This window comes from Taudactylus pleione, unplaced genomic scaffold (genome assembly GCF_031769625.1).
Source record: "Taudactylus pleione unplaced genomic scaffold, aTauple2 ptg000333l, whole genome shotgun sequence".
Classification (NCBI taxonomy): Eukaryota; Metazoa; Chordata; class Amphibia; order Anura; family Myobatrachidae; genus Taudactylus; species Taudactylus pleione.
Genome location: NW_028284734.1, coordinates 8,764,563 through 8,790,578, shown reverse-complemented (window position 1 = coordinate 8,790,578; position 26,016 = coordinate 8,764,563). Strand labels below are relative to the sequence as shown.

The 26,016-nt window shown below is 43.2% G+C and overlaps 1 protein-coding gene across 1 annotated transcript in view; it reads left to right on the top strand.

The window, feature by feature from the left end:
• The window catches only part of LOC148509028 (baculoviral IAP repeat-containing protein 1-like), a 196,413-nt gene that overhangs the window by 53,719 nt on the left and 116,678 nt on the right, over positions 1 to 26,016 (top strand). Inside the window, exon 7 of the mRNA XM_088443700.1 lies at positions 11,228 to 11,347. Coding sequence (XP_088299826.1) covers positions 11,228 to 11,347 — 120 coding nt within the window. The remainder of the gene's footprint in view (positions 1 to 11,227; positions 11,348 to 26,016) is intronic.

Here is a 26,016-nt window from a genome sequence, read left to right as displayed (position 1 = left end):
AATGAAACATAATATTCTGGATTTTAAAGTGATGCCCATTGATCACATTGCTCCGCTAAAAAGAGGTGGCAATCATGAAAAAATACTTCTCCAAAGAGAAGCGAGATGGCTTTATGATTTAAAAAGTATGGCACCAGCAGGATTAAATGAAGAGTGAGATACCATGTGGTATTCCTCAAACTATAATGTATTTGTTTTCTTGTGGTGAGTGGAAGTGTGTCTATGTACCTTTCCCACAGTGAAAAGAAGCGTTCCACCCTTGTTTCTTTTTGTATCATGGTTTCTACCCAATTCATTTTGAAAATAAAATATAATTTTGTCATGAACAGAGACCATTGAGGAGGTGAGCTATTAATAAAAACCCCTAGTATTGCCCACTCAGGAGTAAAAGGGACATAGTTTACAAATTTTGTCTCTGCATATCTACGAATCTGATACCAAAAATGTTTAACTATTGGGCATGCCCATACACAGTAAAAGTTATCTGCTTCTTCCTGTTGACATCGTGGACATAAATGGTTATTAGATAAACCCATTTTGAAACGTCTCATTGGAGATAAATAAACATTGTGATAGATATTTATAAAGAGTTCAGTATACATACTGGCTGACGAGGTTTTTCTAGAGAACTCCAAGGCCTTCTCTAACCTAGGAATCGTCAGATTTGGAAAATGAACAAGCCATTTAGCCATACCTCCAGTAATTGTGGAATGGTCTACTATATACCTTAGAAAAGTAGAATGGATTGAGATAGCTCTGCGTTGTGGTACCTGATATGACAGAAAAGAATCCAACGTGTTATCCCAGTCCTTATCAGAGGAATGCTTTAAAACATGTGTAAGATAAGAGCGAATTTGTAGAAATACCAATGGATAAGGATTTATCATTGGGAAATTATTTGAGACCTCTGTATATGTAAGAACACGCTTTTCCTCCATTGAAACCAAGGATTTAATATTGGTTATACCTGCTAAACGCTATAATGTAAAAGGGTGAGCAGCCGGGATGCAATCGGGAAACCGGCTGACGTGATCCCGACAGCCGGCTTCCCGATTGCTTTATCCCGGCGTGGGTTAAATGACAGGCGTCTATATTTAGACGCCTGTCATTTTCCCGACGCAGGGAGACAGGCGCCCGCGTCCTGATCGAAGGGATGCCGGGCACCGCGAGCGGACAGCCGCGGGGCGAGGGTTAGGTTTAGCGCACACGGGGGGGACTTAGGGTTAAGCACCCCCCTGGGTGGGTTAGGCTAGGGGGAGGGAGGGTTAGGGTTAGGCACCCCCGGGGGGGACTTAGGGTTAGGCACCCCCCCTGGGGAACTTAGGCTTAGGCAGCGGGGAAGGGGGGGGTTAGGGTTAGGCAGTTACAGGGGGGATTAGGGTTAGGCACTTGGGGGGGAGGTTAGGGTTAGGCACCCCTAAGGAGGGTTAGGGTTAGGGGGGTTAGGTTAGTTAGTATATACTTACCTGAGGACGATCGGGATTTCCAGCGCTGCCGGCCTGCCACTGCCGGGATCTGTCCATCTGTCGGGCTGCCGCTGCCGGGAATTTCATACCGATTCCGAGCAGCCATGCCATCAAGGAAACTGGGGGTTACAGATCAGTGGGAGATGAAGAGTGTGATAGGCATTTAATCCAGCTTTATGTTGTAAGATATGCCATATTTTTCGAGTTGTCCATAATAACGGATTCGAATTATATATCTCAGATATTTCTTGATCATGTTGACTAATTAGATCACATTCTGCTATAAAAATTTGTTCTACTTGAACATTAGTATATATGGAGGATTGAAGCAACCAGTCGCGCAAATGTCTCAACAGAGTCGCTTGGTTATATGTAGTTATATCTGGAAAATGTATGCCTCCATTATTTCGGGGTTGACAAGTTTTCGTAGGGCTATTCTAGCTCTGCCTCCCCTCCAAATAAATTGACGTATCAACATATTAATTTTAGTTTGATCAGCTTTTGTTAAATGAACAGGGAGAGATTGTAAGGGATACATTAAACGGGGGATAGCCACCATCTTTAATAAATTAGCTGTTCCCAAAAATGACAAAGGAAGACGCTCCCATCCCCTATTATCCGCATTCAATATGCTAATCGCTTCTTTAATATTCAGTCTATAGAGATTGAAAATAATTTGTGGTAAAAAAATTCCTAAGTATGGTATGTACTGTTTAGCCCATTGTAAGGGGTATTAAGAGGCCCATCCAGGAGATCTAGTAGAGCCTTTAAGTGACATAGCCACTGATTTATTCATATTAATATGTAGACCAGACACTAGGCCAAAATGTTCCAATTTACGTAACAGAAGGGATAGAGATTTTTCAGGATTACCAACATAGAGAAGAATATCATCCGCAAATGCGGAAATTTGTAACTCCTGTCTACCTACGGAGATACCCTTAAATTCCTGCCAATTCTGAAAGGTTCTAAGGAGAGGATCCAATGCCAGATTAAATAATAGTGGCGAAAGAGGACAACCCTGACGGGTGCCTCTCTCTAGATAAAAACGGGGACCTATTACTCCATTAACCATTAATGATGAAGAAGGATTTAAATAAAAATAACATATAAGCTTAAAAAAGCTGGTTCAAAGGCTCTTCTCTCCAGAACTTCAAACAAGTATGGCCATAAGACCATATCAAAAGCTCTCTGAATATCCAAGCTCCAAAGTATATTTTCACTACCCGACGGACCACCCGATGCCACCACTGCTGCTATTGCCGTTCTTATAGCCTTTACTGCGTGTCGCCCTTGTACAAACCCCGTTTGGTGTTCTGTTACTATGTGTGGTAGAATTGTTTGGAGTCGTAACGCCATAATCTTAGCCAGGAGCTTAAAGTCAACATTTAGGAGACTAATAGGTCTATAAGATGACATCAAATTTGGGTCCCTGTCAGGTTTTGGCAGCAGAATTGTATGTGCCTCATTGAAGGTCTCATATGGTGTTTTATTGTCGTGTATTGTCTTATATAATTCTAGTAATGTTGGGATTATGTAAGTTTGTAATATTCGATAATATTTGCCAGAAAATCCATCTGGCCCAGGGGATTTACCTGTAGGGAGCAATGTTATGGCTCTATTAATTTCATCCATGGTAATACACTGCCTGCTAACGTCTCCCTTTGATACACTGTTAACTTAGGTAATATAAGTAAATAAAAATATATTTTGTAAATCTACAAAATATAGTATTCGGGCGCTCACAATGGGTAATGATAGCCGACAATTAGATATCAATACAAAATATTATATGTGGATTGAATAGCTGCTCCTAATATGGAATAAATCTGTAATTCCCACCTAGTACAAATTAAAAAAGAAATCTGAACATACCGTCATTAGTTATATTTGATGACACTAATATCAAGTGTTAATGTCAATTTATACAGACTCGTCAGACAAAGAGCGCTAATGTATCCAAAATTTAGCCATTTATTAACATCATATGTATAAAAATACACATGTGTATACATATAACATGATTGAAAAATTTAAAAAGACATAAAATATACACACCAAAAAATATAAAACAATTATGGTAAAAAATATATATATATGAGTTGGCTTAAATGTATATGAAAACCAAAAGAAATTCACCCCTGCAGTGGGTGTTTCTTACAAAAAGATTGGTTAGTTGTTTATTTGAATAGCCAAACTTGCTCCAGCTCCACACAGCACTGATCAAATGATGAGAGCAAAAAATCCGTCCTTAATCCCATACAGATGGAAGTGTTGATATATATTTGGCTCGTATCTTTACATATGTAATTTTGTCCTCATATGGCATTTATTCATCATATATGGTATGAAATTAATTCATGCAGTAATATAGACTATAGTTGTAAGCGTATTGTAGTAGCAAACAGTCTATTTTCAATACAAGTGGCAGACTTCATTTATCTGTATCGTCATCACAGTCAGTTCTCTCCCACTCATGCAGAGCACTAATGCTTACCGCCGGCCGGCTGATATATAGAGTATTCGCTCTGTCAATAATGGGTAGTCCACGATTGTTCAGTAGGTCTTACCCTCTGACGAAACCGCCAGTTACTATAGCGGAGAAACGTGTAAGGGCTTTCCTTCCAACATACCAACTTGGTTTTCTATGCTCCAGCTGCCAGCAGCGACGCAATCATTGCAGTACAAGTGACAGGCACTAACCCCGTCCAGGACGCACAACCTGAGGAACCACTATCTATACCTTGGTACTGAACAAGCGTGGACTACCACCCACATATGCCTCCTCCTGTCACTCAAAATAGCAGGCATTCGCTATTTAGCGAACAAATGATTTTCGGCCGCACTGACTGGTTCGCGCATGCGTATTACAATCCGTGCGCAAGCGCAGATGAGCGAACATCGCTCATAACGAACGAGCGGCCGCTTACGAGCGGCTCTGAATGAGTGCCTTTGTCTGACGAGTCTGTATCAATTGACATTAACACTTGATATTAGTGTCATCAAATATAACTAAAGACGGTATGTTCAGATTTCTTTTTTAACTTAGGTAATACTTCATCCGTGAGCAAAGCGGTATGAAGTGTGTTATCAATAGGCGAGGATCTAAATAATTCTTCAAAATGAGTTTGGAACTGGTTAATAATTTCTTTAGAATCAGTTATTATTCTCCCTGTAATAGGGTTTCTTAGTGTAGTAATTGTGCGGTGTTGTCTATGAGGTTTGGATAAGGTTGCTAAAAGCTTGCCTGCCTTGTTGCCCCAACGATAATATTTGTTTTTATTGCATTCCATAGAATGTTTTGCCTGTGTTAGCAGATATGTTTCTAATAACTGCCTAGCTTGTTCATATTTTCTGGTGAGGGATCAACAGTATATTGTTGAAAGGTATCCTGCACTACATCTTTTAAGGCCTTGTATTCTGCCTTAGCCTCTCGACGTTTGCGGTACATATAGCTAATAACATGGCCCCTCATCACAGCCTTAGAGGCTTTCCAAAAGAGAACAGGATCATCCCAAGAAGACAGGTTATCGTCTACGTAGTTTGTCCAGTGGTGAATAAGGTATGATTTAAAATCATCAGATTGAGCAAGATAATGTGGAAAGCGCCAAACATAATCTATTTGTTTCATGTGCGGATGAGTAAAAGCCAGAGAGACAGGAGCATGGTCTGAAATAATTATGTCATGGATATCCACCCCCTGAACCTCAGACATCAAACCATCAGAGATCAACATTTTGCCAATTCTTCAAAGAGATCCATGTACCATGGATAGATATGTATGTGTTCTATCAGTGGGGTTCAATAATCACCACGGATCTGACACATTTAAATTGTGTCTAAATGTAGTGAGCATACAATTATTTTACTTCTGAGGTCTCAGTATCACCGGTGATTTGTCAAGCGAGGGGTTTTCCACCATGATGAAGTCCCCCCCCACTATCAGCGGATATGTAAGTCTACTTTGAAGGATATGACCTAAATCCTGAATGTAAAGGTGGGTATTGATATTTGGGGCATATACGTTTACCAGAGTATATGTGGCTTGATATAATTTGACGTCTAGAATTATACACCGTCCATCCGGGTCAATCGTTTGGGAGAGTATAGAGACTGACAGATCCCTTCGAAAAAGTATGGCCACCCCTCTTCTCTCGTTTTTATAAGAAGCTGAATAACAGGAGCCAAGCCAATTAGCTCTCAAAGTATGTTCTTCTGATGCAGGCCAATGGGTCTCTTGTAAAAATATTATATCCGGTTTAAAACATTTAAGGTGGGTGAGGACCCTTTTCCACTTAGTAGGGGTATTCAAACCACCCACATTCCAAGAAACAAATTGTAAAGGTTTAGGGGGAAGTGTGGTTACCGGTTCATTTAATAGTGATGGCATGGCTACTCACCCAGCAGATGCAGGCAGAAGTGTGGCATGGTTCCCCCCTCGTGTAGGGTGGCTGTCTCTCTCTTTCCATGCCCCAGGTCATCACAATCAATATACATTTATAAAACAAAAACATTGGAAGATATGATTAAATGTCTTTCTTATTCTTTGTACCCAGTGTTGAAGACAAAACTTTTTTAATACACAACATCTCAAATCACCATTTTCAACTTTTTCCACTGAACTCAAACTGACGGTGGACACCATCTATCAATAGAGGTGTACACACAAATATAACCTTATAAAAACAAAATATGAGTTAATTTATTGGGCCTTTAACCCCTAGGAGTATAAACAGTAACACAACCCATACAGGTGTAGTAATCCCCATTATTATAACTAGTATTGATTAACAATAAAATTCTCAGCATGGGGATCTGGGTGGTGACCGTGGAGTCATAAAATGTGACTTTGCCCTTTCTGGATCAGTAAAGAAGAGCGTGGTTCCATCCTCCACTACTCTTAGTTTGGCCGGATAAAGCAAGGCAAATCTTACTTTTTTATTGTACAGAAAGGTTCAAATCTCCGAAAATTCTTTGTGCTTTTGGGTGACAGTAGTTGAGAAATCCTGAAATATTAAAATTTTATTGCCGTTTATTAGCAGTTCCTTTTTTTTACGATAGGTAGCCAGAATCTTTTCTTTTGTTCTATCTAGATATCGAGCTAGAACTGGTCGAGATCTCCTCCTTGCTGCCTCCTGCTCAATTCCTATTCTATGGGCTCTTTCAATGTATGGGACTTCTATATTGACATCTAGTTCCAGAGCGTTGGGGAGATCAGTTGTTAGAAAAGACATTAAATCTGCTCCAGATACTGATTCTGGAATGGGTATGAAATGCAAGTTATTGCGTTTGGACCGATTCTCAAGGTCATCAATTTTATCTTGCATTTGTTGAATTAATCTATCATGAGAATCTACTCCAGACTGACAAGCCTGCATATGGTCCTCTGCATCACTCACTCGCGTCTCTAGTGCTACAATACGTGATGCATGAGAGTCGATTCTAGCTAGGCCAGATTCTAAACACATTTGGAGGACCTCAAACCTCTTATCCATTAAAGGCATCATGAAATCTGAAATTTCCTTTGCCGTCAGAAGGGTAGTTTTGTCTGGCGGGATTTCTGGGGACCCCGACTCAGAGAGAGATGGTGAGGGTTGCCCTGATTTCTGAGAAGAACCTTTTGCCTTACCATTCTTATTTGATGAGTTGGGATGTTTGGGAGGCATAGTTCTATCGACATATCTGTCCATGCCCCACGAACTGCAATAGAACAACAACTAGTAATGGTCACCTATGCGATATATAGTGTTAACTGATCACCTGGGTAGGGTCTGCATCATTAATTAATTTAACATTTTAATAGCTCCCAGAGGTAGCACCCCACAATTATTACAATAGTCTACATTTAAACAGCAAAAGATAAATAAGTAGTTTGATAAGTAGTAGTAAAGATACATTTACATTGGTTGTTATTAGTATGCTCACTAATCAAATAATATCAATAAGCAGCCACTAGACGGCAACCGAGATACTTCTCTTTGTTTTGAAAAGTAAAATCAGACTGAGTTGAATAATTATCCTAACAAATTCACAAGTACAACAATTATAGGAAACGGCCAGTAGGTGGCAACCTTAGTACAGCAAATGCGTTGTGGTACAGTCGCACAAAAATCTAATGCTTCATAAACATCCAGAAATATTGATATTTATACTGATTGTCACCATATCAGCCAGCCAGTTATTTTGTGTTCTGTTATTTCATATAAAACAACCAATTACTATTTGTGTAATCCTACCTTTATATGATCACACAATTTCGCAGTGGTGGTGACTTATTTAAGGGTTGATTGGTGAAAGGGGTGTGAAGGGGAAGGGGGGAAAATTAGATTAGGCAGGGTGGGACAAAGATTGGGGGAATAGATGAAACACAAGGTTTAGACAAGGACTATAGGGGAGCAGGACATACAAAAAATAAATAGCAGCAGGGAGAGATAAACCTCTCAGTCCCCCTCACATTAGCCTCAAAAACACTGTCACAAAATCTTCAATGTGACAGCCAGTATATGGGAGACGGTCATATGTGTAGCTGAGCCAGACAACATCAGAGAGGCATCAGCCATCAGAGGAAGTCCGCCAGAGTCCGTCACTGGATGCCCCTGTGGAATCACCACCGATAATGGGTAGAGCTGGATCAGGTGCTCCACAGGACAAGGAGCTGGGTATCACCCCACATGAGCCTGTAGGATAGGGAGATTGGGCACAAGCACTCCACGGGGGGAAGGCAGGTCAGGTACCTCCACGGGGGGAAGGCAGGTCAGGTACCTCCATGGGGGGAAGGCAGGTCAGGTACCTCCACGCTGCAGTCGGGCCCACAGAGCTCGACACTGGATGCGGAGTAGAGCTGCCTGGATGAGAGGAAGGCTGGACACAGGCGCACCACGGGGGAAGACACCAAGGGTCTCCACACAGCAGTCGGTTAAACAGGTCTTGACACCAGACACGGAGCAGACCTTTCGAGGGGAAGCCTCCCCACAGCAGCGAAAGGCACAGAAGACTCGGGAGCCCGGAGTGACAACAGCACCGCTGATGCGTTCAGGCATCAATCTGGATGGCAGCCAGGAAAAGGTTTATGGCATCCGTAGCCCTTCAGAGGGGAAGCAGTCGGGAAGGCAGAGCCGGCTTTTGCTGAAGGTAAGTCAGGCAGCTTTGCTGGCAGGGACCCCTCAGGACGGATTGTCTATCTCAGCAGCGGGCTGCACATAGGGTTAGATGTGCTGTCTCCATGGTGAAAGTCTCCAGGGGTACACAAGGATGGGCAGCAGGTTTTCAGAGTCCACCCTGGGGATCAAACTCACCAACCAGGTGATATCTGGCAAATTTGGGTTAATGAAATCATGTAGGAAGATACCACGCCGCTTTTCGCACCAATATAGAGGCGTTCACGGAGGCCACTGCTATTAATGGCCAGACTCCGGTGTTTTAAAGGTCTCCCCACAGAAGGAAAGCACCGAATTGTTCCTCCACACTTCCTCCAAACTATATAGTGTAGATGAGTTTGTAAAATCACTGTAGTTAGTGGATGGAGGAGGATTACAGATGTCTCTGTAGGGAGATTGGTAAAAGTGCGGCCATGCTGGATGCCCCGCTCACCGGAAGTCTCAATGATCATCATTTTCATATGTAGGTTGAAACACAGTAATTAACTGAAATATAAACAGCTGTGTAGTAGGCTTAAAACTGGGTGAGAAACAGCCAAACTCGCTATAAAGGTGAGGTTGTGAAAGACCATTTCATGTCACAGCTCATACACCAAGTCAACACTGAGCACATCAACAAGACACAAGGTAGTTATACTGCATCAGCAAGGTCTCTCCCAGGCAAAGATTTCAAAGCAGGCTGGGGTTTCAAAATGTGCTGTTCAAGGTCATTTGAAGAAGCACAAAGAAACGGGCAACACTGAGGACCGTAGATGCAGTGGTCAGCCCAGGAAACAGTGCATCAGATGAAAGACACACAATGCTTACTTCCCTTCAAAATTGGAAGATGTCCAGCAGTGCCATCAGCTCAGAACTGCCAGAAACAAGTGGGATTCAAGTATACCCATCTACTGTTCGGAGAAGTTTGGTCAGAAGTGGTCTTCATGGAAGAATTGTGGCCAAAAAGCCATACCTTCGACGTGGAAACAGGCCAAGTGAGTCAACTATGCACTAAAACATAGGAACTGGGGTGCAGAAAAATGGCAGCAGGTGCTCTGGACTGATGAGTCAAAATGTTATATATTTGGCTGTAAAAGAAGACAGTTTATTGCCAAAGGGCTTGAGAGCGGTACAATAATGGGTGTCTGCAGGCAACAGTGAAGCATGGTGGAGGTTCCTTGTAAATTTGGGGCTGCATTTCAGCAAATGGAGTTCGGGATTTGGTCAGGATTAATGGTGTCCTCAATGCTGAGAAATACAGGCAGGTACTTATCCATCATGCAATACCATCAGGGAGGCGTCTGATAGGCTCCAAATTTATTCTGCAGCAGGACAACGACCCCAAACATACAGCCAATATCATTAAGAATGGTCTTCAGCGTAAAGAAGTACAAGGAGTCCTGGAAGTGATGATATGGCCCCCACACAGACCTGATCTCAACATCATCCAGTCTGTCCGGGATTACATGAAGAGACAAGCAACTATACATCCACAGAAGATCTGTGGTTAGTTCTCCAAGATGTTTGGAACAACCTCTCTGCCAAGTTACTTGAAAAACTGTGAGCATGTGTACCTAGAAGAAATTATGCTGTTTTGAAGGCGAAGGGTGGTCACTCCAAATATTAATTTGATTTAGATTTCTCTTCTGTTCATTCACTTTGTTGATAAAAAAATAAACTATTAACACTTCTGTTTTTGAAAGCATTCTTACTTTGCAGCATTTTTTCCACAACCGCCTAAAACTTTTGCACATTAGTGTATATAAATATACTATTATATACACAGTATATACTGAACAACGTGTATATAATGTATATAATGAAATGCCCTGAAAAATCAACATGCTTTTATGGGATGGGTTCTCCTGGCTTATGTCAAAGTACGCCACTGACCATAACATATTGTAGAAGCTAGTTATTGGCCAAAGAGGCTCTTACACTAATTGATGTGATTGGTTCTGATTCAGAGAAGTAGGCTAATGCCGCATACTGCACCTGTGTGTGCAGTGGATGTGCGAAAATATGCAAATGTCACAAATGGCTGGAATTGTAGTGAGACACCCACTGGTAGCTTCGCAAATCTAAGAATCTGCATGCGAGGACGCAGACGGGGTGGCGGGTTTATCAATAATTAGCTTCCTGAGTAGCCTTATGGTCACTTAGAATAGCCTTGAGGACTGAGACGCCAGAGCCATGTTTCCTGCTTACAGGATCACAGATGCAGACAGCAGCACACCTCGAAAACGCTTGCACACACTTGTGTTTTTGCCGACACTCCCCGTTACCTCCCCCAAACGCTGCTGGCCTGTCAATCACACTACGATTAAAAAGTTGCAGCGAGAGACTACGATAAAGTACCTTGTAGCAGACCAGTCAATAGCTACAGATGTGATCATCCAGTAGATAGTTGCATTCTGCCCACATTCATTAATGCAGTTTTTCCCAGAATCCCATCACAATCTTTGTTCCGCATTAGTTCTGCATTAGAAATGGTAAAACGTTTTATGCAGTGCATTAGTTTACGAAAGCTATTAACAGACTCGTGCCTATTTATGATGAAACAGTAATATGATGTAGCAGCAGAGCATAACATATTAATTTATAATGTTTATATGTGTTTCTAAGGCATGATCAGCTTTAACATCTTTGAGGATGAAAACGTCCGTTTAGAGTCATTTAAGAGATGGCCTCCGGATGCCAACATACAGCCTGCTGCACTTGCCAGAGCGGGATTTTTCTACACAGGTTACTGCTTTTTTTGATCATTAACCATAACTAATTAACCAGTATTCATTTTGACAAGGATTTTAAATTTAGTTTTAGTCTTGTATTTAAAATTGTAGTTGGTTTAATTTAGTCACATTTTAGTCTCTCTTTTTTTCTTTTGTTTTCGTCAAGATTTAGCCATAGGATCTCAGCTTTCATTATAGTCTAATTTTAGTCAATGTTTTAGTCATAATTTTTGCAGACAGTTTAATGTTACTGTAATGGATTTTACTTTTCTCTAAAAGTCCCTTGAGAACTTGAAGTCCGCAAACCTTTACCTATGTGTTTAGTAATCTAGGCTCAGAAGAATGTGTTACATATTGACTTACCGTAGTACTCCTCCCATATATCATATACATTCTGACTTACCGTAGTGCTCCTCCCATATATCATATACATACTGACTTACCATAGTGCTCCTCCCATATATCATATACATACTGACTTACCATAGTGCTCGTCCCATATATCATATACATACTGACTTACCGTAGTGCTCCTCGCATATATCATATACATACTGACTTACCGTAGTGCTCCTCCCATATATCATATACATACTGACTTACCGTAGTGCTCCTTCCATATATCATATACATACTGACTTACTGTAGTGCTCCTCCCATATATCATGTACATACTGACTTACCGTAGTGCTCCTCCCATATATCATATACATACTGACTTACCGTAGTGCTCCTCCCATATATCATATACATACTGACTTACTGTAGTGCTCCTCCCATATATCATGTACATACTGACTTACCATAGTACTCCTTCCATATATCATATACATACTGACTTACCGTAGTGCTCCTCCCATATGTCATGTACATACTGACTTATCGTAGTGCTCCTCCCATATATCATATACATACTGACTTACCATAGTGCTCCTCCCATATATCATGTACATAATGACTTACCATAGTGCTCCTCCCATATATCATATACATACTGACTTACTGTAGTGCTCCTCCCATATATCATATACATACTGACTTACCGTAGTACTCCTCCCATATATGATATACATACTGACTTACCGTAGAACTCCTCCCAAATATCATATACAAATTAGTGCCTTAAGTTACTTACAACAAGTGCATTACACAATTTCCTTCAAACAGGTCATATTTATTTTCTACAGATATCTAGAACACATCATACCTGTTCTTTAAGATTTTAAATAACCCTACTTCAAATGTAGAAAATAGAGTATGTGGCAACTAGGGATGTGTGCCGACCACCATGTTTTGGATCTGTATCTCCTTGTGTTTTGGATCTGGATTTGGTTTTGACAAAACCACCCCTTGCATGTTTTGGTTTTGGATCTGTATTTTTTTTCAAAAATTTTATTAAAACAGCTAAAATCACATTTATTTGGTTCCTACAGTATTATTAACCTCAATAACATTAATTTCCACTCGTTTCCAGTCAATTTTGACCACATCACAATATTGTTTTCATCTGGTTTAGGCCCAAAATTTGCTCTAAGCTAGTTGGCTCACTAATCTAAGTGGCAGGAGTGGGCGGCACAAACATGTGGCAGTTCAACTTCCAATATGACACATAAGGAAACATATGTTTTCATTAATCAAGAGGCATGAGGGAGTTGGAGTATGTATGTAGTTGAAGGCAGGGACAGGAAGGGTTGTTTGGTAGTAAATTTTATAAAAATTTTTGATTCCGAAGAAAATTTATGAGGAAGGAGGGGAGAACGCTGGTGAACAATATGTCCCCTGTTTTGCCCACAAAATCAACTTGGTGGTTCAGAATATTTTTTTTAAATTAAAGGGGCATGCAGGAGATGCTGTCTGTGGACATAAACATTTCTGGACACTTTTGGCATTCAGCAACCGCATGTCAAAGATTGCAGTGGCAGTTCAACTTCCAACATGGTACATCAGGGAAAAATTTTTTTTATTATTCAAGAGGCCTAAAGGAGTTGGAGTATGTATGTAGTTGAAGGCAGGGAAAGGAAGATTTGATTAGTAGTAAATGTAATTAAATTTTTTGATTCCAAATCAAATTTATGAGGGAGGAGGGGAGGGGAGGCATTTGCAAAAAAATATTTTACTCATTCACATCAGTTCTTGCCCCAGAAGAATCCTTGAGTACTATGCCTGCTGCTGGGAGTAGATTTTCATCCCAGAAGGGGGCCAGGAAGACTATAAGTAGTACTTTAAAAACAACTTACTGTTAAACAATCCTTTGCAAGGGGGAGCAAGTATGACAACAGTCACCCAGTTGCATAGTGGATCACTGACGCCATAACATCTGTGCTGGTATTAGATGTGCATCCAATATCTGCCAATAATTCAGTGGGTTTTAGACAGTTTATTGAGGTCCTGTGTGCCCGTTACCAAATCCCATCAAGATTCCACTTCACTAGGAAAGCAATTCCCAACCTGTACAGGGACATTAAAAAAAACTTAATTAGTGGCCTCCAAAATGCCGTTGTACCCACTGTCCACTTAACCACAGATATGTGGACAAGCTAAACAGAGCAAATGCAAGATTTAAGATATAAGGTTTAAGTCATACGTTGTGTTCTTCTTCCCAACGGACACAGATCTGAAGAGATGCAAAGAGCTGTTGGTAAGCAAATTGTCAGCTCAAGTGGCATTTGATGCAGCTATGGCTTCTCCTTCAGTTTCTCCAGCAAGTGTATCTGCCGAGAAATAACTAAACTTTCCCAAAAGACCCACTGTTGATGCAGATGAGTCAACACAAAATCTTTTTGGATGGATGCGCTGCAAATGATGTAACAGGGAGGAGATTCCTAGATGGTTAAGGTTCCTACCTTGTTGTCCGGATTTGGGTAGAAATTATTCCACACATAAGAAGTGGATTTTTTGTCTTGTACCCAGGCATGACAATGGGTTTTTCCTTATCATGGGCAATACCTGTTTCTTTCACTGGTGCCTGATTTACACAAACAACATTCTCATCAACAACATCCTTATTAGCGTCAGCTACACAAATATTCCCCTGATCCTGGTGCACTTACACAGAAGCATCCTCAATTTCTATGGTAGCATGTTCACTTGTGCTTACATCATCATAAAAGGCAGAACCACCAGTCATAAATAAAGGCCAAGGCCTTAGCCTTTCCTTGCCACTTCATGAGGTGAAAGGCATATTGACAAATTTATGTCTTTCTGCAGCTAACTTTCCCTTTGATGTTTTTTTCTTGACCACTGTAAAAGATTGGTTTTTGATTTTAGATGTCCTGACTTAAGACCTGTATATCCTTGGGCATCGGCTTAAGTAGATGATGTAGATGGATTAGTATCGTCATGACTAGTGGCACTAGCAGCAGCTCCAGCACTAGTATGTGGTTCCTGCTCTCCTCTCAACTGATTGTTCTCCATATCAACATACACGAATGAAGTGGGGTACAACACACACATCAATTCATACCAATTTTAAATATTACACTGTGGTATAAATGACCTACAGTGTAACAAGATTTTTTATGACTAAGAAAAGAATAACACACTGCGCTGCCACGTAGTGTCACAAGATTATTTGTGAATAAGAAAAGAACACACTGCGCTGCTACTTAGAGTCACAAGATTTTTTATGAATAAGAAAAGAATAACACACTCCGCTACCACTCAGTGTCACAAGATTATTTATGAATAAGAAAAGAATAACACACTGCACTGCCACTTACAGTGATGTCATTATGTTTTATATATCACGCATGTTATTTAGCACTTTGTTGTGGTCTTGTAGTCGGTGTGTAGACTAATCATTTATTCACGATTGAGGAAAGAAGTGAAAAGTTGAATATTAGACTGCTCTGCCACTTACAGTTTCACAAGATTTTTTATGAGTAAAACACTGCGCTACCACTTACAGTGTCACAAGATTTTTTATGAATAAGAATAACACACTGCGTAATGACTTATAGTGTCACAATACCTGGACAACAAACTGCAGTCTGGCCAGCAGTGTCACCAAACAATAGTAGCGCAGCTAAGTTGCTAACGCGCACACACAAACAAAAAAAGCACTTTTATTTTTTTGGACACTGCGGAACAGCACTCCTGAATGAGGCTGCAGCCCCTTGATGAACAACACAGGCAGCACCCCTTTTTTATGGACAACAGAGCACCCGTGCCAAGTGCAGACAGACCACCTGCAGAGTCACAAATACGTGGACGATAAACTGCGGCACTGTCACTGTAGAATAATAGCACAGCCTTGTTGCTGACGCACAGACACAAAAAACCCCACTTTTTTTTGGACACTCTGGAAGAGCACCCCTGAATAAGGCAGCAGCCCCTTGATTATCAACACAGACAGCACCCCTTTTTTATGGACAACTAAGCACCCCTGCCGAGTGCGGACAGACCACATGCAGAGTCACAAATACGTGAATGATAAAGTGCGGCAGTGTCACTAATAACGAAGCTAAGTTACTAATGCACACATACTGACAAAAAAAATAACTTTTATTTTTTACTACACTGGGGAAGAGCACCCCTAATTGACACAGCACCCCTTTATGGACTGCAGCCCTAGCCTGATAGACAGGACTAAAGCACAGCAGCAGCCACAGTTAATTGACAGGACAAGTGACACAGCAGCTGCAGCACCCTCTGAAGGAAGCCCCCCTTTATATACTGCAGCCTAAGCCTCTTCATGGACAACACAGCAGCAGCCTTCTGGCCAAGACCCCGACTGAACACACACACTGAGTGACTGACCGTGACTGACTATGTCTGTTAGCTTCTCTCTCCACAGCCGTAGTGAAAATGGCGCCGATCGCGGGGACCTTTATATAATCCAAAACCTGCGAGAATCCGACAGCGGGAAGATGACACATTTTGCCACATTTTCAGATATGAGTCAGACGTGAAAACCCAAGCCTAGCTCGGTTCCCGGCTCACATCTGAAAGTTTGGGTGGGTCCGGTTCTCAGAGAATTTCCTAGGAGGGACTTGAAAGGAAGCCTTAGGGTGTGCACACCGGGTCCCTGTCTTTCAGCAGCAAACTTACATATCTTTGGCAGGTCTCATGAAAGAAGCAAGGTAACTGACACTCTATCACTTCCACTATAATTCTCTGCAGATAGTGAGGGCTATCCTCACCAAGGGAATCATTCCCCCATATCTGCTAAAAGAGCATTATATTTCTATGCCTCTTAGTAGGGCATCCAGCTTTGACTACTGAGTATTCACTGCAATGTATTGCCCATGCCCAGGTAGCTTGGCTGGATTTGAATAGAATGGAGGCTGTCTATTTCCATTTCTAAATCTCTGCATTTATTTAGAACCTTGTGCATATGCTACTGCTATAATAGTGTATATTTGAAAAACTATCAAGTTACCTGCTAAATACATATATTGATGAATAGGGAGAATCTATCAATATAAATCAAACTGCTGCTAATAATGAATATATACAGTACATGTAGCAGATATTTTGAATACCATATAGAATAATATTTTCACCCAATCAAAACTCTCGAATTATATATGTATGTTGATCTTGAAATGGTGATACTGAATAAACTAATCGATTTGTTGACCGATTATATCCATTAAAAATGTAACTTATGAATTCATCTGTCCTCTCTCCCTCTTTTCTTTCTGTAATCTCATCAGCTCCACCTCTGGGAGCTGACAGTAGATGGAGGGAAATCTTACTGATCGTATGTACTGAAGTAGGTGACTCTCATTAATAATTTCTGCCAACGGGCAATTGGTTAAAAGCAGATCATTATTCAGTTAGATACAGATGCTTTTCAGAACTGTTCCTTTATCAAAGACAGACACTTATGCACTATATGACATAACTTTTTCATGGGAACCTTAATAATTTATGACACAGAGGATGGACATTGTCTAAACGGTGTACTACATAGCTGATAAATCCCATTGGCTATTACTAGAACATTGCCGCCATGCAATTGCAGCTTCTGGGTCCAAAGGATCTTTGTTACATGTCATATAACACAGCCACTGCGCAAGAGTGTTATCTATATCTTAAAGGAATTTTTCTGTATGTCATAATTTTTCAGCGTGGGAGAGATTTACAACATAGGCCCGTATTCAATTAGAAGCAAAAAGCCGAGATCTGTGAAAAAGTATCACCGATTGGGACTTTTACGCCAGTCGGAAACGTATCTACGTATTCAATTCCAATCCGCTTTTCGCATACGTGGAAAGTCAATGCAGTGTAATAGGTGAAAAAGATTCGCCTCTGAATAGCAGGAGAAAAGAAGTGCAACATTTAAATTTGGGGGTACAAAACACTCAGAACCCTTGGGACAGCCCCCAAAGGACAACTGCGTCAAAAAAGCCAGGAAAAAAGCTAAGAACATCCTAAAAAAGTACTTTGAATTTGGGGGCTAAAAAGCTGAAAGTGGGGGGAAAAGTTTGCAAACTAGTGAAATAAAGTTCTGGGAGTGCTCTAAGAACGGGTCAAGTGTTTTTGGGATTGCAGGTGCTTTTATGAGGGCGGAATTTAATTTTCACTTTAGAGACATTAAAAGATGCTTGCACCTATTTTCAGGTACCCCAAATTTGCTAGGACTACTTATTTTCTCCAAAAAAAACTGCTTAATGCCATTCTTCACCACTTGTGCAAAGACGCTAATTAGAGGCTATTGTACCAACTTAAGTACCCCAAACAGTTTTATTAGGACTAATCGGGCACTACTACATTGATCCCCAATGTTTCTGCATCTATTTGGGGGTTGCAGGCTGATTTCCCCGATTCTGACACCACCAGTGTCCCCAGTCAATCGCCGCCGGCAGCCTGCCCTGAGCGGCTCCCAATTGGCCAAGATAATCCTCTAGCCACTCTCCCTGTGTTGTCTGTCTGATGGCATTCTCCATCTACAGTGTTACCAGCGGCATCACGTGGATCTTTGCTCTGAACTGGAGTTTTACTGTTCCTGTTCCCGGTTCTCAAAGCCTCATCACCAGCTGCATTACTTTCCAGCTAAGAGGCACCAGGCTGTCAGCGTGCACACATCCAGCATGGCTAGTCAGCACACAGCCTCTCCGGTGATATTGTGGGATTCACCCACCCATGACCTCCCCAGCGGCTCCGTTTAGTATGATAACGCCAGGGCCGGATTTCCCACTAGGCATCCTAGGCACTCGCCTAGGGAACGGCGGGACCCAAGGGGCCTGTGGATGAGCCCCTTTGCCTGCAGTAATCACCCATTCACAGCGCTCCCAGAGGAGCACTGCATGAGTTACCGCGTGACGGCCCCAGCAGGTACATCAGCCTCTCTGTCACCACAGTGACAGTGTCAGCGCGAATGACAGCACACAGGTACTGGTCATATTTGTTAGTAATGTATACACATTTGGCTTGGCTCCATATACTGTACATATTCATTACAGGAGGATTATATATATATATATATATATATATACAGATGTGTCCACATACACCTTTCTGAAAACTGCCATGGCTCTCAATTTGGCATGACATCAATTCTCATACAGTCAGGTGCATAAATATTGGGACATTGACAGAATTTTCATATTTTGGACTCTATTCACTAACACAATGGCTTTGAAATGAAACAAACAAGATGTGCATTAACTGCAGACTTTCAGATTTAATTTGAGGATAATTACATCCAAGTCAGGTGAACGGTGTAGGAATTACAACGGTTTCTATATGTGCCTCCCACTTTTTAAAGGGCCAAAAGTAATGGGACAAACTAAACAATCCTAAATCTAACTTTCACTGTTTTATACTTTGTTGCAAATCCTTTTCAGGCAATTACAGCCTGAAGTCTAGAACGCATAGACATCACAAGACGCTGGGTTTCATCCCTGGTGATGCTCTGCCAGGCCTCTACTGCAAATGTCTTCAGTTCCTGCTTGTTCTTGGGGCATTTTCCCTTCAGTTTTGTCTTCATCAAGTGAAATGCATGCTCAATCGGATTCAGGTCAGGGGATTGACTTGGCCATTGCATAACATTCAATTTTTTAGCCTTAAAAAACTCTTTGGTTGCTTTTGCAGTATGCCTCGGGTCATTGTCCATCTGCAGTGTGAAGCGCCGTCCAATGAGTTCTGAAGCATTTGACTGAATATGAGCATATAATATTGCCCGAAACACTTCAGAATTCATTCTGCTGCTTTTGTCAGCAGTCACATCATAAATAAATACAAGGGAACCAGTTGCATTGGCAGCCATACATGCCCATGCCATGACACTACCACCACCATGCTTCACTGATGAGGTGGTATGTTTTGGATCATGAGCAATTCCTTTCCTTCTCCATATTCTTCTCTTCCCATCACTCTGGTACAAGTTGATCTTTGTCTCATCTGTCCATAGGATGTTGTTCCAGAACTGTAATGGCTTTTTTAGATGTTGTTTGGCAAACTTTTATCTGGTCTTCCTGTTTTTGTGGCTCACTAATGGTTTACATCTTGCGGTGAACCCTCTATATTCACTCTTGTGAAGTGACTTTGACACATATACACCTACCTCCTGGAGAGTGTTTTTGATTTGGCCAACTGATGTGAAGGGGTGTTTCTTCACCAGGGAAATAATTCTTCTGTCATCCACCAAAGTTGTTTTCCGTGGTCTTCCTGGTCTTTTGGTGTTGCTGAGCTCTCCGGTGCGTTCTTTCTTTTTAAGAATGTTCCAAACAGTTGATTTGGCCACACCTAATGTTTTTGCTATCTCTCTGATGGGTTTGTTTTGATTTTTCAGCCTAATGATGGCTTGCTTCACTGATAGTAACAGCTCTTTGGATCTCATATTGAGAGTCGACAGCAACTGATTCCAAATGCAAATGTCACACCTAGAATCAACTCCAGACCTTTTACCTGCTTAATTGATAATGAAATAACGAGGGAATAGCCCACACCTGTCCATGAAATAACTTTTGAGTTGATAGTCTCATTACTTTTGGCCCCTTAAAAAGTGGGAGGCACATATAGAAACCGTTGTAATTCCTACACCGTTCACCTGATTTGGATGTAATTACCCTCAAATTTAATCTGAAAGTGTGCAGTTAAAGCACATCTTGTTTGTTTCATTTCAAAGCCATTGTGGTGGTGAATAGAGGCCAAAATATGAAAATTCTGTCAATGTCCCAATATTTATGCACCTGAGTGTACAGTATATTGTTGTGCCGTGCTATCTGCAGTGCAGCAAAAGTGCAATTCATACTTTCACCACTGGGTGGCCAGTGTATCATGTAATGTAGCACTTAATAGTGTTCAACCTATGTAGCAAAGATAAAGTAGTGGTCTCCTTTGGATTTTAATAGAGGGCAAACAAGGAGTTTTGAGGAGTGTTTATGTTAAGGTGCAATATGCATTTGCATCTAAATCACTGTACTAGCCGCTGAAACACTGTACTAGCACCAAAAAAACTCACTAGGAAACTGTCATCAGTTCCTCAAAAGACTGATTCTGTACTTCCCATCCACCAGTATTGTGGCATAGTGGTAAAGTCACTGCACATCACACTTGGCAGTTAAGGTTTGAATCCCAGTGTAAACATTTTTTTAAATTTATATAATTCAATAATATAATAATATCAATATTATTATTGTAATAACAATAAAACTTTTTAGAATAATATCATATTTCATCTAGAGGCTGTGGGGATCTGAGTCAGTGAGGACGGCATGTTTGTGTAGTGATTTCTTACTGTAGAAATTTCCCCCTGAAAATATGGCTTGATATTTCATATACAGTACTGGTTCTAGATATACATTATAATTCAAAAACTGGCCATCAGTAATTTACAGTATGTTAATGTCCTTTTTCAGATTAACCCATTGCTTGTCTCAACACAGAGGGGGGAGGAGGAATTCATTTGTAAAGGCTGCACATTTTCCACAGACAACAAATCAAGTTTTCAGTAGCCCTCCCCCTGTGTGTTGTTAGTACTCATTAATGTTGCCCTTTGTGTATTGAGACACTTTTGTACTTTTGGCCCATCGCTTCCTCCCAAAATAGTACTCATTTTCCATGGTTATATTGTACATTATTTGACCAGTAATGTAGCTAGAACAGCAGTTCTCAAACTGTGGGTCGTGACCTCAAAGTGGGTCGCGGCCATCTCAGCTTGGGGTCGCGACTCACATGGGGTGAGGTTGATGACCCCTCTGAGGAGAATGAAACCAGTTGAACTGTCTGTTATTTCAGACTCCTCGGATCACTGGCTGAGAGATCCGAGGAGTCAGCAGGCAGCCCCGTCCCACCCCAGTGCTCAGCATCTCTTGTCCTCCTGCCCAGCAGCAGAAACTGACACACAGGCAGCAAGCCTCAGCAGCAGACAGATTCAGAGGAGCCAGCTGCTAGACTCTCTCTGCAGTCTGTGCAGATGTTAAGTAGGTGCAGCCTGGGGGACCGCTGCTGCCAGGGTGGGAGGACACAGAATGTGTTGATTGCTGTGTAGGGAGAAGAAACTTCACCAGGAGGAGGAATGAGGGGAGTGCCGAGCACAGACCCTATGAGGGAACAGGGGAGCACACAGTGTGGGAACTGGAGGGGGGGGGAACAGAAATTTTTTTTTTAATTAAAAACCCATTGCCTCCCCCCTGTCATCCACTGCCTCCCCCTTGAAACGCACTGCACCCTCTGTCTTTCTCATCTACTACATCCCCCTGTCACCCACTGGTTCTCCCTGTTACCCACTGTGTCCTATGTCACCCTTAGCCTCCCACTACCTCCCCAGTCACTCACTGTCTTCCCTGCCACCCTTTGCTGCTCCTTGCCACCCACTGCCATCCTCTGCTTCTCCCTGCCTCTCTGTCACCCACCGACACCCTCTGCCTTCCCCTGTCAACCAATGCCTTATTACTCACTGCCTCCTATGTCACCTATTGCCTCCCCAGTCACTCTCTGCCTTTCCATGCCATGATCTGTCTCCCCCCACCACCCTCTGTCTCTCTCTGTCATCCTCTGCCTCCCCATGTGAGCCACTCGTTCTCCATTACCCACTGCCTCCTATGTCACCCTTTGCCTCCCCAGTCACCCACTGTCTTCCCTGACACCCTTTGCTACTCCTTGCCACCCACTACCTCTCTATTTCACCCACTTCCTCCCCCTGTCACCGACTGCTTCTCACTGCCACCCACTGCCTCCCCCTCACCCACTGCCATCCTTTGCTTCTACCTGCCACCCACTGCCTCTCCGTCACTCAACACCCTCTGCCTCCCCGTCACTCAGTGCTTCTTAAGTGGGGTGACTATATTGTGGGCAAAAGAGGAGGCACCTCCATTGTCTCCCATAGTTCTGCCCCTGCATTAGCAGATACCTCACTTCAGTTTTGCATCTCCATAGTGCTACTGTGCATGAGCGGTCTGCTGACCACGCATGTGTGGCAGTCATTCTGCAGTAACTTGCTGGGGTCGTGTAATCATTTTTATTGTTTGACGGGGGTCCCAGAGCAAAAAAGTTTGAGAACCCCTGAGCTACAAGAAGTAAACACAGTATGTCAGTTGCACTCTCTCTCTCTCTCTCTCTCTCTCTCTCTCTCTCTCATGTGTGCCGACCCTCGTGTTTTGGTTTTGGATTTTTTCTTAAAATATCATAAAAACAGTTAAAATCACATAAAATGGGCCTGTTTTTGTTCCTACAGTATTATTAACCTCAATAACATTTATTTCCAGTAATTTCCAATCAATTTTGACCACCTCACAATATTATTTTATTCATCTAGTTAAGGCCAAAAGGTTGCATCCAGCTAGCTGGCTGACTACGCTAAGTGATACAGTGGCAACATGTGGCAGTTCAGCTTCCAATATCCAACATGGATACAGTGTGTTATACAGTGTGGGTTGGATACACCAATAGTGCTCTTACTATGACAGCAGTGTCAGCAGAGCAGGGTTGCTGACGGTGTCCTCGGTATATGGAATGGCAGTGCTGTGGTGCTGGCAGTATCCTCAGTGCAGGGTACTTGCGTTGTAAGCAGAGCGGGGATGCCAGCGGTGTCTTTAGTGCAGGTTTGCTGGCTGTGTTGGCAGTGCAGGGTTGCTGACTGTGTCCTCAGTACATAGAATGGCAGTGCTGCGGTGCTGACAGTGTCCTCAGTGTAGGGTACTGGCGATGTCGGCAGTGCCAGTGGTGTCTTTAGTGCAGGTTTGCTGGTTGTGTCGGCAGTGCAGGGGATGCTGATGGTGTCCTCAGTACATGGAATGGCAGTGCTGTGGTGCTGGCAGTGTCCTCAGTGAAGGGTACTGGCAATGTCGGCAGTGCTGGGGTGCCAGTGGTATCTTCCGTGCAGGTTTGCTGGCTATGTCGGCAGTGCAGGGGTTGCTGACAGTGTCCTCAGTACATGGAATGGCAGTGCTGCGGTGCTGACAGTGTCCTCAGTGTAGGGTACTGGCGATGTCGGCAGTGCCAGTGGTGTCTTTAGTGCAGGTTTGCTGGTTGTGTCGGCAGTGCAGGGGATGCTGATGGTGTCCTCAGTACATGGAATGGCAGTGCTGTGGTGCTGGCAGTGTCCTCAGTGTAGGGTACTGGCGATGTAGGCAGTGCCAGTGGTGTCTTCAGTGCAGGTTTGCTGGCTGTGTCGGCAGTGCAGGGGTTGCCGGTGGTGTCCTCAGTACATGGAATGGCAGTGCTGCGTTGCTGGCAGTGTCCTCAGTGAAGGGTACTTGTGATGTCAGCAGTGCTGGGGTGCCAGTGGTATCTTTGGTGCAGGTTTGCTGGCTGTGTTGGCAGTGCAGGGGTTGCTGACGGTGTCCTCAGTACATGGAATGGCAGTCCTGCGGTGCTGGCAGTGTCCTCAGTGAAGGGTACTGGCGATGTAGGCAGTGCCAGTGGTGTCTTTTGTGCTGGTTTGCTGGCTGTGTTGGCAGTGCAGGGGTTGCTGGCAGTGTCCTAAGTACATGGAATGGCAGTGCTGTGGTGTTGGCAGTGTCCTCAGTGTAGGGTACTGGCGATGTAGGCAGTGCCAGTGGTGTCTTCAGTGCAGGTTTGCTGGCTGTGTCGGCAGTGCAGGGGTTGCCGGTGGTGTCCTCAGTACATGGAATGGCAGTGCTGCGATGCTGGCAGTGTCCTCAGTGAAGGGTACTGGCGATGTCAGCAGTGATGGGGTGCCAGTGGTATCTTTGGTGCAGGTTTGCTGGCTATGTCGGCAGTGCAGGGGTTGCTGACGGTGTCCTCAGTACATGGAATGGCAGTGCTGCGGTGCTGGCAGTGTCCTCAGTGTAGGGTACTGGCGATGTAGGCAGTGCCAGTGGTGTCCTTCAGTGCAGGTTTGCTGGCTGTGTCGGCAGTGCAGGGGTTGCCAGTGGTGTCCTCAGTACATGGAATGGCAGTGCTGTGATGCTGGCAGTGTTCTCAGTGAAGGGTACTGGCGATGTCAGCAGTGCTGGGGTGCCAGTGGTATCTTTGGTGCAGGTTTGCTGGCTATGTCGGCAGTGCAGGGGTTGCCGACGGTGTCCTCGGTACATGGAATGGCAGTGCTGCGGTGCTGGCAGTGTCCTCAGTGAAGGGTACTGGCGATGTAGGCAGTGCCAGTGGTGTCTTTTGTGCAGGTTTGCTGGCTGTGTCAGCAGTGCAGGGGTTGCTGGCAGTGTCCTAAGTACATGGAATGGCAGTGCTGTGGTGCTGGCAGTGTCCTCAGTGAAGGGTACCGGCGATGTTGGCAGTGCGGGGGTGCCAGCGGTGTCCTCAGTGCAGGTTTGCTGACTGTGTTGGCAGTGCAGGGGTGTTCTCAATGCAGGGTGCTGGCAATGTCGGCAGAGCAGGGGTGCCAGTAGTGTCCTCAGTGCAGGTTTGCTGACTGTGTTGGCAGTGCAGGGGTGTTCTCAATGCAGGGTTCCGGTGGTGTCGGCAGAGCAGGGGAGCCAGCAGTGTCCTCAGTGCCTGTGTGCTGACAGTGTCAGCAGTGCAGGGGTGTTGGTGGTGTCCTCAGTGTAGGAGTACCAGCAGTGTCGGCAGTGTGGGGGTCACTATCGGTGTCCTCAGTACATGGGGCAGCAGTGCAGGGGTGCTGGCAGTGTCGGCAGTGGTGGTGTCAGCAGCAGGGGATGCTGCCAGTGGGGACCCGGCTGTGTCAGCAGCGAGTGTGCAGGCGGTGTCATGCAGCGGGTGATGACGGACGCCATCTTCTTTTGCCTCCTGTGTGAATATTAAATGGGCTTATATGCACTTGCGGCTATATCACTGTACTAGCCGCTGAAACACTGTACTAGTACCAAAAAAACTGTAACTAGGAAACTGTCATCTGTTCCTGAAAAGACAGATTCTGTACTTCCCCTCCACCAGTATTGTGGCATAGTGGTAAAGTCACTGCACATCACACCTGGCAGTTAGGGTTTGAATCCCAGAGTAAAAATTTTTTTTTTTTGCTCCAAAAATAAATTTGTATAATTCAATAATATAATAATATCAATAATATTATTGTAATAATAATAAAACTTTTTAGAATAATATCATATTTCAAGTAGAGGCTGTGAACACCGTGTACACTATGTGGGGATCTGAGTCAGTGAGGACGGCATGTGTGTGTAGTGATTTCTTAGTGTAGAAATTTCCCCCTGAAAATATGGCTCGATATTTTATATACAGTACTGGTTCTAGATATACATTATAATTCAAAAACTGCCCATCAGTAATTTACAGTGTGTTCATGTCCTTTTTCAGAATAACCCTGCTCATTGTTTGCCTCAATACAGAGGGGGA